Source organism: Aplysia californica, unplaced genomic scaffold (genome assembly GCF_000002075.1).
Source record: "Aplysia californica isolate F4 #8 unplaced genomic scaffold, AplCal3.0 scaffold00561, whole genome shotgun sequence".
Lineage (NCBI taxonomy): Eukaryota > Metazoa > Mollusca > Gastropoda > Aplysiida > Aplysiidae > Aplysia > Aplysia californica.
Window position 1 is genome coordinate 470,209 of NW_004797831.1, and position 15,375 is coordinate 485,583.

At 38.7% G+C, this 15,375-nt stretch overlaps 1 protein-coding gene across 12 annotated transcripts; it reads right to left on the reverse strand.

Moving 5' to 3' along the window:
• Positions 1-360: 360 nt before the first annotated feature.
• Positions 361-13,751, reverse strand: LOC101852352 (UPF0394 inner membrane protein YeeE). 12 transcript variants are annotated; one of them, XM_005106898.3, is made up of 13 exons: positions 13,697-13,726; positions 12,082-12,235; positions 10,890-10,947; positions 9,825-10,018; positions 8,940-9,023; positions 7,393-7,550; positions 6,774-6,822; positions 5,541-5,643; positions 4,829-4,937; positions 3,501-3,615; positions 2,711-2,823; positions 1,611-1,762; positions 361-598 (listed from the first exon to the last, which is right to left on the reverse strand). In XM_005106898.3, exons 4-13 carry the CDS (start codon positions 9,994-9,996, stop codon positions 475-477), a joined length of 1,179 nt encoding a protein of 392 aa, XP_005106955.1. In that variant the 5' UTR covers positions 9,997-10,018; positions 10,890-10,947; positions 12,082-12,235; positions 13,697-13,726; the 3' UTR covers positions 361-474. The 12 variants fall into 12 exon arrangements, with proteins under 12 accessions (XP_005106955.1, XP_005106959.1, XP_005106957.1 ...); XM_005106902.3 differs by having other exon boundaries at positions 12,082-12,156; positions 13,697-13,717; XM_005106900.3 differs by lacking the exon at positions 13,697-13,726 and adding an exon at positions 13,295-13,450 and having other exon boundaries at positions 12,082-12,156.
• Positions 13,752-15,375: the final 1,624 nt, after the last annotated feature.

Sequence of the window (15,375 nt, forward strand, 5' to 3'; positions counted from 1 at the left end):
GGCAGAGAATCAGCACTGGGGTCAGACTTATATATAGATTTTCAGTTGATGCCATTTTGTTCAAGTCTACCGTGTCTTTTATTATTCCATACCGACAAATTGTGGCTAAAACAGCACCTCTCTCTCTCTCTTTCTCTCTCTTCTGGCGCTGTGGCGTCATAAACGGTCAGCAATGCCGACAGCATGCAGGAACTCAACACTTGCCTGGGGGTCCTTAAAAAGACTAAAAGTGCTGAAAGTGGGTTACTGAAATGTCCCAGCAGACGGGTAAAAAACCGCACCTAGTACATGGATGGCTGGTGCCGCTATAAATAAATCATTGATGGTCAAGGACTTACAAATTGTACAAACTCCACCTACAAAGTTGACGCATCAATTTTTACATACGGCAAAAAATCCGAGACGTCACGCATTTTGTCAGCACACACCTCACATACAAGCAGTGGGATGATAAGCCCTTGTAGTTCTCGCTGCCTACATGTCCACTTCCAGAGCGTACTTCATCAGGCACCCGGTGCCAATGGCGCCCGCAAACATGGCAGGCACGGCCACTAGGGAGTGAAGTGACAGGAGACCCATGCCAGACAGTCCGTGACCACTGAGGGGGGAAGATAAAAACAAAGGTCATTATTATCATTATCTTCTTCACCATCATCATCATCCTTAACTTCTTCATCATCATTATCATCATTATCTTCTTCACCATCATCATCATCCTTAACTTCTTCACCATCATCATCATCCTTAACTTCTTCATCATCATTATCATCATTAACTTCTTCTTCATCATTATCAATATAATCATTAACTTCTTCATCATCATCATCATCATCATCATCATTATTATTAACTTCTTTATTATCACTATCATCATCATCATCATTACTACAAACCAAACAATATGAATTTTTCTTGTTTTTCTTGAAGCATAATAGTTTGTACCATGTTGGCACAGAACCAAAAACGGACATGAGACAAAAAAAAAAAAGACAAAACAAAGCACAGTCGACAAATACTGCAATAGTGCAAGTAAGGGAATACACACAATATCTCCTTACAGCTGTGTCCGGCTATTGCTGGAATCCAAGAAGGGCAAAAAGGAAAGATATTCCCATATATATATATATCCGATCAGGACATTGGGAAGTCTCTTGTTAGAGAGACAACTTCCTGGGCCTTCGGCATATTGTGGTAGGGTGGCCAGTTCCTTTCCACGCCGCCTTTATTTCCCCAACTCGAAGTCAGGTACCCATTACTGCTGGGTGGGCAGGAGGGGGCGAAAAAAATCTGCGTCTGAACCGAGGCTCGAACCCGGACTTTCCGTTTCGGAGGCGAGCCCACTAACCGCTCCGCCACTGCACCCTTGAGAGAGAGAGAGGGTTTCTGTGCAAAACACAAAATGAATAAAAATCACCTTACAGTAGGAGGAACACCGATTTCTGCATTTCCTAAATTTTGACGAGCCTCTGATTCCGCGGCGAAGATATACAACTCTTTATCAGTTCTTCTTCTTCTTTTTCCTCATTCTCGTCATTTATTAGTTAAAACCTTTTCAAGAATCAAAAAGTGTGCAATTTTTCCCTGTGGACTCGTTCAGTGCGTCCCCTCACCTGGTGCATCCGGAGGCCATCCTAGCTCCGAAGATCATGAGCAGACCACCCACCAGCGCGCTCATCGGGCCCACGCCGTCCACGGTGTGCAGAGTTCCCGACGCCTGGGCCGACAGATGCGCTCCCACAACAGCACCGCCCACAAAGATCACCTGGCGGAGGAGAACATATGGGAATCTCAAACACTTGAAAGTAAAGTATATCTCTTCCGAAACACACGAGAATCAAACACTAGAAAGGAAAATATATCTCTTCCAAATATGATATATGTTGGGTGGCGGGGGGAAACACATGAGAATGATACTCTAGAAAGTATATTATATCTCTTCCAAAACAGACGAGAATCAAACACTAGAAAGTTTTAGTTTAGTTTTACGGCACTTGCAACACAATAAGGTCACATAAGTGCCGAAGATTAAAGGTGTTACAAGAGAGTAACAAACACAAAAACGAATGAGGGGAGATAAAGACGTTAGATGTTTGATAGGAAAGAAGAAGCAAACCACACCAGAGTTCCCGCCAACCTCCCACAAACACTACAAAGTAAAATATATTTCTTCCAAAACACACGAAAATCAAACACTAGAAAGTAAAAGATATTTCTTCCAAAACACATGAGAATGAAACACTAGAAAGTAAAATATATTTCTTCCAATACACACGAAAATCAAACACTAGAAAGTAGAAAAATATGATATGTTGGGCAGTGGGGGAAACCCCCAGATAGGCCTAATTGTGAGGCGTCCTGACAAAATGAGTTACTTCTCATCTCTCAATCTATGATTAGAGATATCGGCTGAAAATCGACAAAGGAGTCAAACTTGTTCATTTTCAACTGATGCCACTTTCTACATTCTTCCATCATTTAATTTCCACCAAAACTGTAATCTATCAAAAGAACTTCCACTCATTCTGGGGATTGGTTAAGCCGAAAACTTTGGTAGCAAGTGAGCACCATGAGCAGGTTTTGAGGCCAACTAGGATAATATAGGATTTTTTAAAGAGCATGCAAGCAGAGAAATGGCGAACGGCGAACCCTGATCGCCGACGTCAGTTTCAGATCTATCACTTTCTGATGAGGAAACACTGACAAGTCCTACCTGCCACCAGTTTGACATGCCGCTGGTGAACCCGCTGAGATAAGCGAGCGGCCTCTCGAGAGGGGGAATGTGCAGAGCCTGAGACGCTATGGTGCAATAGCTAGAGCTGGAACCTGCAGATAAAAGGAAAGCTGAAGATACACACCATGGGGTCCACCGATGATAAGATAATGACAATTGAAATAACGAGAACCTGGTCTAAACGAGACAATCCTTGTTCTCCGTTTTTCTCTGTATATTTACTTCTATAATATAATGATATACTGAAATAGTGAGACTCGCCGTTAGCAATTTCAGTAACAGCAGAAGTATTGTAACCCGTCAGTGTTTGAAGAATAGAACATGCTGAGAGGGTAACAGCTCAACAATCTTCGCTCAGGGTTTTAGCAAAAAAATCACTTTTTTAAAAACAGATTCCAAGGCACTGGTGAGGGGCATATGCCTTGTACAAAACCTCAGAGTTAAATGACTGTTTAAAAAATGGACAGTGGTAAAGTTCCATACAATTTATCTTGATATGAAAGATATTGCAGAGAAAAATCAGTTGGTTTTTTTTCCTCCTGTAAAATTTGAAAAAATTACGATAAATGTGCAGCTGCTCCGCAGTGCATTGACATTTCAAACAAAGAATTCACAGGATTCATAAAACTACCCTAGGAGACAGCAGGATATTGACATTTCAAACAAAACCTTTTACAAGATTCATAAAACTATGCTTGGAGACAGCAGGGTATTGACATCTCAAACAAAGATTTTTCCAAGACTCATAAAACTACGCTAGGAGACGTACCTAAAGTGTCGTGGAGGATGAGAACTGCCGGAGCCTGGAGCGATCCGATCAACATTCCCACCACAAAAGGAGGCCATGACCTCAGGCCGAAGAGACCCGAGCCAGACTGTTCCACCTGCAGAAACAATTACTATTATTATTAATGATTATTATAAAATATTCACCCACAATATGAGCAATTTAACACTTTGCAGTCACACAGCCAGGAGTACAAAATACCCCATCTGGTCACCCAGCCAGGAGAGCGACTGCATAGGACTTCTCCGGTCTGGCGCCAGGTGACCAGAACGGATAATTTTCACCAGCGCATTATTGCGCCAAGAAACCGCAAAGTGTTAAAAGAAGAAAGAGGTAAACAAGTATACCCCCTCATATTATACGTAAAACATAAGCCCCTTTCTTAAGACATTTTCCTTTTAATCATTGATAACTGATGTGAAATTAGCATTGGACAGAATATTGTTAACAGAACTAGTTTCCTGAATTTTACTCTTGATTTTTGCATGAAATATTCAGTACATTTGCGTGACTGGTACTTGATTTCTTGCTTGTTGAGCCCACTCCGTCATGTCAGAAATTCGTCCAGTATTATAGTCACGACCTACAAAAATGAGCCGATTTTGGAACCAAAGTATATCGCCTGTATTATACACAAGTCGTCATGCTGTCTGTTTTGGGTGTCTGATTTGAGAAGGGAGAGTCGAATCAACATAAAACAAGTCATTCAGTGTCAGAAAGAGCAAAGCATGCGTTAACCTTTTCCCTCCGGCTCGCCACTTTGCCACCTTTAAGAAGTTAAAATTTCCTTGAAACCCATCTCAATGTATTTCCAAGTGGGGCATTAACACCTGTCAGTATGAGGGTGAGCATCAACGCCTACAAAAATAAACCAAACCGGCCCACTAGTGGGGGATACTTCCCAGATTGGCAAGCATCGCCCTACATGAACCTGTCTCCTTACTGTTACATTTGTGGTGTCAGTGGTCCAGTGGTTAGGCTACCAGACTCGCAACCATAAGGTTGTGGGTTCGAATCCTGTCAGGGACGAGACGATGTGTCCTTGAGAAAGGCACTTTGCATGAATTTTCCTTAATTCTCCATGGTGGAAATGGGTATCCAGCTATGGACAGTGAAAGATCTTGTATGTTTGTTCATGTTTGAGCGCATGAAATCCACAGCTGCCACTGTATGCTTCCTGGGAAGCCAAGAATATTTATGAGTGTTCTAGGATCTGTTGGGGTAATAATGGTTGTAAAGCATATAGAGCATGCTGTTGAGCGTAGATATGCACTATATAAATACAACTAACATTATTATCATTACATTACCTCAGTGGTCCACGGGAAGAAAACCTCAAGCCCAAAGACAAAGAGACCCATGAGAGCAGCCAATGGAAGAGCCATGTTGAAGTAAGGTGTGCCCATTTGCTCATCCAGTCTGAAAATCATCAGAACAACAAATAACAAGTAAACTAAACATCAAATGTAAGTAGCATGTAGTCAAAATTCAACTCTAGTCAGTTTTCTTCTCAGATGAAAAAGATATGTATTATAATATGATTTTAGTCACAACATAAAGTATTGTCTGTGGTTGTTACCTGTATTTGTAAAGCGCTCAGAGCCTGTGTTCTTCAATCGGGGTAGAATGCTATACAAATGTCATGTAATTGGACAAGATGTTAGGAGAATTTTTTAATTAAAAAATTATAAATTTTTTTTTTTGGGGGGGGGGGGGGGGGGTTGCAATGTGTCTTTGAGAGTGATGAAGGCTGAAGGTGATGATGATTGTACCATTAATCTATGTGGAAAAAGTAAAATAATCTGTGCAATCTGGTTTATTGTATTCCATAAAGCTTCGTAACACTGAATGTTACTTCTTTCACTCAAAACAAAACCTCAATTCTGTTCATAAAACGACTTTTACTGAATTCTCCCGCTGTATAGCACATCAAAAACATCTTTATCTTACATTTGCACACAAAGCAAGCTAATTATGCTGTACATATACAAAAAAGGGAAATCTAAAGAGAAAAGAACTTACTTTGACGGTTGTTTCGCCCTCTTCCTGTAAATGGAGTAGGGAAGGACCGGGTCAGTGAGGGCGTACAGGTAAACACCCAGCAGGCCGCCCGTCACAGTCAGAACTGAAAAGTTTGGTTTTAGTAGAGGTTTTACGGCGCTCGCAACTGCATAAGGTCATATGATGAACGCCAGAAGATTAGAGGTGTTACAAGAGAGTAACAAACATAAAAAAAGAAGAAGGGGAGATAAGGACGATAGATGTTTGATAGGATAGAAGGAGCAAACCACACCAGAGCACCCGCCAACCACCCACAGAACTGAAAAGCAGCAGACATTAAATAAATGAAGTAAGTCATAAAACAACTATAGTCTAGCACACACATAGTGAAACTGGCAGGACAAAGAAATATTTTCATTCTGAATTTCGCTACACGTGTGTTGTGTTAAGACAAAGAATAAATGCCCTTTTTTTTGAGTAAGGAGAAGCACATCGACACAATAAAGGTCATTTCACCTTCACCTATCCCATAGACTGGATGACTGTCAGGGCGCTTTTGAAGATTGGTCATTTAGTGCTGGGAAAAAGTAAGACAGACAGACAGAAACAACAGAGGGAAAGTAACGAAGTAGGACCCTACAAGAGGTGTCCTCCAACTATCCGCTGAAGAGACAAATATGCTTTCTGCACTGTCACTTGTGTAAACTGCCACTTGTGTAAACCGTCACTCGTGTAAACTGCCACTTGTGTAAACCGTCACTCGTGTAAACTGTCACTTGTGTAAACTGTCACTTGTGTAAACTGTCACTAGTGTAAACTGTCACTTGTGTAAACTGTCACTTGTGTAAACTGTCACTTGTGTTGTAAACTGTCACTTGTGTAAACTGTCACTTGTGTAAACTGTGTAAACTGTCACTTGTGTAAACTGTCACTTGTGTAAACTGTGTAAACTGTCACTTGTGTAAACTGTCACTTGTGTAAACTGTCACTTGTGTAAACTGTCACTTGTGTAAACTGTGTAAACTGTCACTTGTGTAAACTGTCACTTGTGTAAAACTATAAACCGTCACTTGTGTAAACTGTCACTTGTGTAAACCGTCACTTGTGTAAACTGTCACTTGTGTAAACTACTTGTGTAAACAGTCACTTGTGTAAACCGTCACTAGTGTAAACCGTCACTAGTGTAAACTGTCACTTTTGTAAACTGTCACTTGTGTAAACCGTCACTTGTGTAAACTGTCCCTATTTCCTCACCTGAATGCGGGACGGCTGCCCCAACCTGAGCTAGCACCATTCCTGGACACTGTGGGAGACACAAGTTTAGTTGAGTTTTAGTAAAAGAGTATCGTAATATTAGGTGTTTTAAGGCACTAGCAACACAATAAGGTCATTTATAAGTTCCGAAGATTAGATATGTTACAAAAGAGTGACAAACACAAAAAAGGAGGAGAAGAGATAAGAACGACAGATGTTTAATAGGAAAGGAGCAGACCACACCAGAATACCCACCAACCACCCACTGATCAAAACAACAAACACAGAGAAAACACAGACCACTTATTGAAGCCCATGATTTGTCTGATCTTCCTTCTAAACGATCTAAATACTAAATAGTGTTGATGAAGGCGTAAAACTTCTACAATGATCTCATCTCCTTTGACAAAATAACAGTTCAAGAACACGGTGCAAAGACAGATCACATTTTATTCGTTTCCGAGGAATATGCACAACCTGTAAAAAAAATGACTCAGGCATACCTGTAGCTTAGCTCAACGTCTGACAAAAGTTATAAAAAAACAACCAAACCCAAAAACAATGATAAACGACTTCAGCCCTAATGAATATATTCATCCCGTCATTAACCGTTCCTCACCGCGCCAGCGAGAGTCATGCCGGTGCCTAAGATGGCCGCCCCGAGACCCGTCCCAAAGATTGTCTTGTAGCGGAGACCACACATGTACTCCTGCACTGCGCGCTGCATCTTCCTACGAGTCGCCGGGATCATCGTGAGGAAGGAGAACACCAACATCCCTGGGGAAGTAGCACATGAATGATGAGCTGGAGTCCACAGCTTTTGAACTGACAGCCAAAAGGGTGTGTATTTTTAAAAAAGGGTAGCGATATTTCAACGGCATGTCGTCTGAAGATCGTAGTTGATATTTCCACGGCATGCTGTCTGAACATCAGAAGTGATACCTATACGGTAGGCTATGCCGAATTGTTTTTATTTTCAGGCGACGAGTCGGGTGATTATTCTACCCGACCCGATCTGATCCCATCCGCAAATGGGCACCCTACTGTTGGAAAAAAAAGTCGTCTCTCCATTTTGCTTGCACAAAGTAAATTGTGCATCTCTCATTCTCGTTACAATCACACAAAATATTTCATCATTGTCAATAAAGCACAAAATGATAGCAAAGGATAAATATTGTTAACTAAACATACAGGTATCTTAAATTGTATAGTTTTACAGCACTTGCAACACAATAGCTTATATAAATGTTGAAGACTAAAGGTGTTACTAGAGATCAACATACAAAAAAAGAAAGAAAGAGGAGATACAAAGGACGATAGATGTCTCATGGGAAAGGATTGTCTATGATTTAAACAAGACAACACCAGCTCAAAACAGGCCACTCAGCACACTGCAGTCACCAGCATACAGAGTCTATCCAATTGAAATTATTGTTGGTGTCATGCCGATTGCTGTGTAAATATTCATGTGTAAAAAAAATTCATTATCATTGTCGATCGACTGTGAGCAAGGACAAAAAAAAAGTGGTCATTTCAGCCTTTCCTTTTTCTTTCTTGATCAGTGCAGAGAAGCGCTAACCAGGTATTTCATATAACAAAATGCTGCCATTGAGATATTAAGTCGAAATTTTCCAAGGTGGCAACTCATTATTGAGGAGAAAAGTGACTGTCTTAGAGGTGTGGATGTCTTGGAAATTGTCATTATAATATTTCCAAAATGCTGGGTGGGAATGAGAAGTGATTGTTTGCAAGGGTGATTATTTTCGGCAGGTTGCTATTAATAATAATAATAATAGATAGCATTAGTATAGCACAAAGTCCCACTCAACAGCAAGCTCTATACACTTCACAATCTATATTAGAGCAGGTCCGACAGTATTAACAAACTTGATGATCACTTGAAGTCAAAGCGAGGAAAAATCTAAAATGTTATGGCTCTAGAAAGCAGAAAGGAAATATTAGCTTCTGAGGAAGAAATCCCTCCCCCCCCCTCCTTCTTTAATGCCTGTTATTTCATATATATTACAGCACAATGTGATTGTACCGCCATGTGTTAGTCAACAATGAACAGTACTTGCATGCACATTTGTATGTCCATATGATATTGTATAAACTGCTGTAATGGCATTGAAACTATTATCTTTTTTAATCCAAAAAGACTCCTACCTGTGGCAGATGCTGAAACAAACATTTTCATCATGGTGAAATTCTGTAACACCATCTGTTGCCGAATTATTTGAGGTTCGAACACTGCAGAGAAAAAAAAAAGACAATCGAAAGGTTATTAAACAATTATTAAAATAATTTTAAAGACAGTATCACTGAAAAAGACAGAGGAGAGGCACACACAACACAAGAGCTCGCATCAGCCATCTGCATCTTCTGATTCAGAGAGCTGGATACACTTTCATCATGGACCTCCACTTCACTCAGTCTTGTGTTGCAGCAATGGTGTCTGGTGGATACACTTTAACCCTTTCCTATTCACCCTGACCAATAAAAAAGGCAAGAGCTAGAGTTTAACTTTGTAGAAACTAGCTGAACAGGCCCCGTGAGGTTTCTTACGTGGGATGTCCTCAACCACACCCTGAGGAGACCCCCGACAAGCATCATCAGGCAGGCTTTAACGTGGAACCCACAAGGAAAACATAAGAACGGAAGACCAAAGGTGACATGGAGGCGAGCGGTACAAGCGGAAATTGAAAAAGCAGGGACATCATGGAAACAGCTAGAAAAGGATGCTCAGGATGGGCTTCGCTGGAGTAATGTTGTTGATGGCCTGTGCTCCACTAGGAGTTAAAAAGGGCAAGAGAGAGAGAGAGAGATGTCCTCAACGGTACACTTGGCTGTACTGATACAAATAGATCACAACCTCCCCCCCCCCTCCCCTCTCAAATAAAGTGACAGATATCTTCAATATTTACAGTTCAGCATACGATTAGCAATAAGCAAAGGCTCTAAAATTTCCCATCTATAACGAAGAGAAATTAAATTTGACTAGAGTACACTGAGTTGTCGGAAAAGGGGAGATGATCAGTGTCAGTGACTTACCTCTGCCCTTTTCCAGAGCTAATCCAAACAGGACACCCATGATGATACTGGTTGCTATTTTTATCACAGGATTAAACTCTTGAGATCTTGCAGGCATTTCGGGAGTATCGTCGGGACCTTCGTCTTTCCAGTGAAAACGGTATCTGACATCCTTTTCCTCAGGACTCGACATGGTAGTGAGGCTGCCGGTTTTCCTGGAAGAAGCAAATCAAAAGGTCAAAACCAATAACAAAGATTGTCCTTTCATTCTAAATTCTTTTACATCAACTCTTGATCCATTAAACACGGTGAAGAAAAACAAAAATATACTTCATATTATCACTTTCTGAAAACCACAGAAGAAATTGAAAATACTGACAGGGAAAAAAGACACGTTATACAACCCCATCTTTACTGAAAAAACATCTCAACTTTGGCATACTGATCTTGAACACCATCTAAATAGGTGAGCCTCACTGTCTATTATGAAGGTGATCTTAAATGAAACATTGAAGTTGTGTAGTAGTAGTAGGATTTTCGGTATTCGTTACGAGCAAATTACCACTTCTGATAATAAAATTGAAAAGTGGGGGAGAAAGTACCATAGAATTCCCAACATACTTTAATCAAGTTTTCATGTCGACAAAACAAAACAGATAATTATAAAAGAAATTCAACTCCAGAAATGGAAAAAAAAAGAACTTTGCACAAAATAGAAATGAAGTGGAGCAAGAGAATAGAAAACAGAAATGGGCCAAGAGGAAAAGAGAGAAAACATAGAGGTAATTCAAAGGTAAAAGTAAAAACCAATAACAGGGATAGTCTTTTCATTCTAAATTCTTTAAGTCAACTTTTCATTAATTCAACAGGAATAAACAAAGGACAAATACTTCACACTATTACATTCTGAAAATGCCAAAAAACATCACAAGAATATTTTTTAAATGGTTAATTAAACACAAAACTTAAGTAACAGAAGGCTAACAGACCTTTGGGCATTGGAACAAAGTTGAAAACAAAACATCACTCTTGTAGAAAGAAAAAACTTTGAATTTTTTAAACTCTTGAACTTTCATGTAAGAATACCATGCTCATAGACTCATAGACACCACGTGTGAACAATCACTTTTTGTGGCTTGTGGTTCTGTAGACAACAGGTGGAAAAAAACCCTAGGAAATTTGATATATGTGTGCTTTCTCCACACAGACTAATAATTTCATTGTCCACGCAAGCTCTCTTTAAAGTCAAGGCTTTGTGTACGATGGACTTGATATTTGATATGTATGCAACAATGAATATATCAGTGTCATGTCTCTATGGAGAGCCTTCAATTAACTTTCCTATTACTATTACATAAGCATAATGTGTGCCTCCTTTTTTTAATGGTGTACAGAGGTCAAAAGATGATGAAATGAATGACATATTTATATATATATGATGTCAGCTTTATTTCTACTCATTCATTCATTATAATACAACATGACTACAGGTGAAAAGTACAGCTTTTAAAGTACATGGTAGAATTATATGTTAAACAGGGAAAATATTTCAAACATAATTTAGCATTATGTTAAAGAAAAGTGTACCATCACAAGGAGAGCTCCCCTTACCCCCTCCCCTAGAAAAAATCTGAACACTGTTTTCTTCTTCTTTGTGTTCCCCTGCTAACTACTAAATCACAAAGTAGTCTACACTGCTTGTTTCAACCTGCAGAACAACTGATGTGAACGTTTTTCCTACTTCATAAAGCCCCTGTCTTCAAGTTTTTCAGACAGCCACATTCCCAATTTGAAGGAACTCTATATTTTTAAAAATACTGAAATAAGTGTTTTCAGTTTTGGTGGGATCTTTAACGTGCACAGCTTGCACATGGTACTTCGAAGAATTTTCACCCTCATCTGAGAAGGCTATATTAGGAGTTCAATTTTACCTGCCCTACGATCATAGTATGTGAAAGAGAGAACAGATGCAGTTGAAAAAGTCAGGAGAAAGGAAGAGAAGAGCAGAGAGGAAGCCAGAGGTAGGGGTGGGGAAAGGAGTGAGGAAATGTAGAGGACAGCGGATGATAGAACAGTGCTAGAGAACAGGATAATAATGGAGCAAACTTTCAAAGAAAAAATGTTTATTTGTCTCTGGAATATTTCAATTCAAGGAACTTTTGACTGATACTTGATAGATGAACACAGCATCTCTATAGTTTCATAACACGTGTCCCTTTAAAAACAAAACAAAACAAAACAAAAAAACTGTTGCTATCGTCTAGACAACAAAACTTACATGTTTTCATATATTTCAGGAAGGCACACAGTAGACAGAGGCACAGCACACAGTCGACACAGGCACACAACCAGGCTATGAGATGAAAATACCTCAAGAAAATCACCCCGACTGAGCGAGTTTTGCCAAACCGGACGTGTACTCCTCTGTGCTGCTGTGACAAGACCAGCACATGAGAACCTCAAGTAAAAATGGACAAAAAAGAACATTGTAGCTTACTATAAAACTGCCTTTGAAAATAATCTTTTACAAAAGAAACCATCCAAACACTCTTTTATCTTTAAAAAAAGTGACAAAAGGACAGACAAATTTTCCTAAGTTAAGTAGTTAAGTAAAAAATAATTAGCCTATAAATTATAAAAATGGTACATTTTTACTTTCACTCCCGCACACAGCTTTTGGGGGTTCAATTGGCTGTATTTTTGGTTGTAGATCACAGACACATATTATCATATTATGCTCTAAAACATTCGTAAATCAATAACTTTCAAGCAGATTTTAAAAAAGAGTCAAATTCTGGGGAACCCCTTGAATTGGTTAAAAGCATGAGAATTACTTCGCAAGTAGGCTTAACGTAATATAGTTCGAATAAAAACCATCAATAAATTATTTTGAAAACAAATAGGCCTAATTAGCAATGGAATAAAGCCAAATATATAGGCCTACTGGTACAAATAAAACAGACAAATGAACAAGAGGAGTGCTATGTTTATATACAAATCTAAGCCTTAGCATGAGACGGGAGTGAAAGTAAAACAATACCCTATAATCCTATAGGCCTACTTGATATCTAGGCCTACATATGGTTAATACATCGATTTAATCAAATTTAGGGAAGGACTTCCATAACGAGCGACCACCCCAACAAATGCAAATAAAGTAGAGTCCGAAGAAACTTCTCTAAGGAGAACTTGCCGAGGGAAAGAGACCAAGAGGAAGACCAAAACCCTCTCCCTACCCCTCTATTTAACTGTCTCATTGTGGCCGCTCGTTACGGAAGTCCTCCAAAATTTCCCCTACATCTAGTTATAATTTAAAGACCTCTACTTAACTAGAACCTAGATCTAGACATATAGTTTCTCTAGTCTCTAGAACTAGAAGTCTGTCTTGTTGAAGTTGAAGGTAACCCCATACAATTACAATACAATGTTCATAATAGATAAGCTCTCAATCATCTCTAAGGTCCATCAATATTAGATCATTTTGTACTCACTTCTTGGAGATCTTGTTTTCTAGACACAGGTGTGTTGAAGAACAATCAATAATTGCAAATAGGATAGGCCAATATCGCCTTTTATCATACTGTACCAAACCCCCAGATCCTGGATCTGTCAACCTAACCAAACAAAACGGGACAGAACGACCCTGACCTTTCTACCCTAGGTCACGTACTGTCGTTCAAGCATATCAAAAGGAAACCAAACAATAGACCAAAAACTCAAATCAAATCTCAAGTCGGCTCCCTTAAGAAAATAACAGTAGACGGAACAAAGGTTTACACTGTAATGGAGAGACAATTAGCACTTAAAACTAAGTGAAATAGCCCAGGTTTCAATATCAAACACAATTAAAGAGGATGAAACATTATTTGATCACAATTTGAGCAAGAATCTACCTTGCTTCCTGCTTGTGTTCTGTTGTTGTGGGCATCCGACACGGTCCAGTGAATTGACAATTTACACCTCAGTAAGGCCATTGGTTCGCCTTTTTAATATTATTATATTCGTTCGTAGATTTTAAGATTCAACGCTCTACATGAATGTAAGCAGTATGTTACTTTAAAGGAGGTTTATAATCTAAAAAAATAGTACATGTATTACACATTACCAAGTAGATCTAGTAGATAAACCTGTTCCGAGACAATCTGTTTAAAGTAATTTTGTCTCATACCTAATTTTCATTGCCGGCCAAACTATGTTCAAACGTTGTCGGGTAGAACGGAGTAGATATAGGGAGAACAGAATTATTTGGGTACCGGTACGGAAAAACTTTCAATAACACACTCCTGCTTTGTATACATATTTTATGTATTGAATTAGATTACGATTTGTTTCACTTTAAGTAGTTGGACCTATTTAATATAAGTCTGTAGGTAGATCCTTCATAGGGTCCACCACATTCCTTATAACAGGGGATATAATCATTGCAAAATACAACCGTTGGAGAAATACTTTGTTCATTCCCTTTGACCGATCTCTCTCTCTCTCTCTCTCTCTCTCTCTCTCTCTCTCTCTCTCTCTCTCTTCCTCTCTCTCTCTTTCTTCTTTTGTTACTTCTGGCACTGACTGCAAAAATACCATTCAGACCCTTACTATTCGTCGATACGTATCAGAACTATTTTAACCTCCCCCAGTATCAACATGTGCTATCTCCAAATGCATAACCTCAGAATCAGTTAAGAGAAGGAGAGAAGAAAGAAAGGTTGACGTTGGAACCCGGAAATGGTTGTCAAACGAACGCAATCATTGCCTGTTCTAGTACAGCTGTAATAGTGTGGTTAATAATAATGATGATGATGATGATGATAATAATAATAATAATACTAATACTACTACTACTACTACTACTACTAATAATAATAATACTAATAATAATAATAATAATACTAATAATACTAATAATACTAATAATAATAATAATAATAATAATAATAATAATAATAATAATAATAATAATAATAATAATAATAATAATAATAATATAGGCTAATAATAACAATAATAATAGCAATAATAATAATAATAATAATAATAATAATAATAATAATAATAATAATAATAACAACAACAACAACAAACATGAAAACGATAATAAGGATAATAATAACAACAATAACAACAATAATAATATTATTATTATAATCATCATAATCGAAATCGTGTGATACGATCTACGTTTTCAATGAAAGTAGAAACTAAAGGGAGACAATTCAATAACTATGCATGAAACATCGAAAAAAATATCGCCAGTTGTTGTCCTTAGACCAGAGATCTCTATCTCAAATTATCCCTTTTGGCCGCTTGAGGTAGGGTCTGGGCTAGGGATGCTTTAAGTATTTCACACTCACACACACACACACACACACACACACACACAGACACACACATACACACGCACACACACACACGCATCACATACACACATACACACATGAACACACACACAGGCACAGAGACACATACACACACACAAACACACACACACGCACAAAGATTTCAAGTTGTTTATATATATATATATATAATAAATGCATATTATATATAATATATACATATAAGGCAAGTATATTGCGGT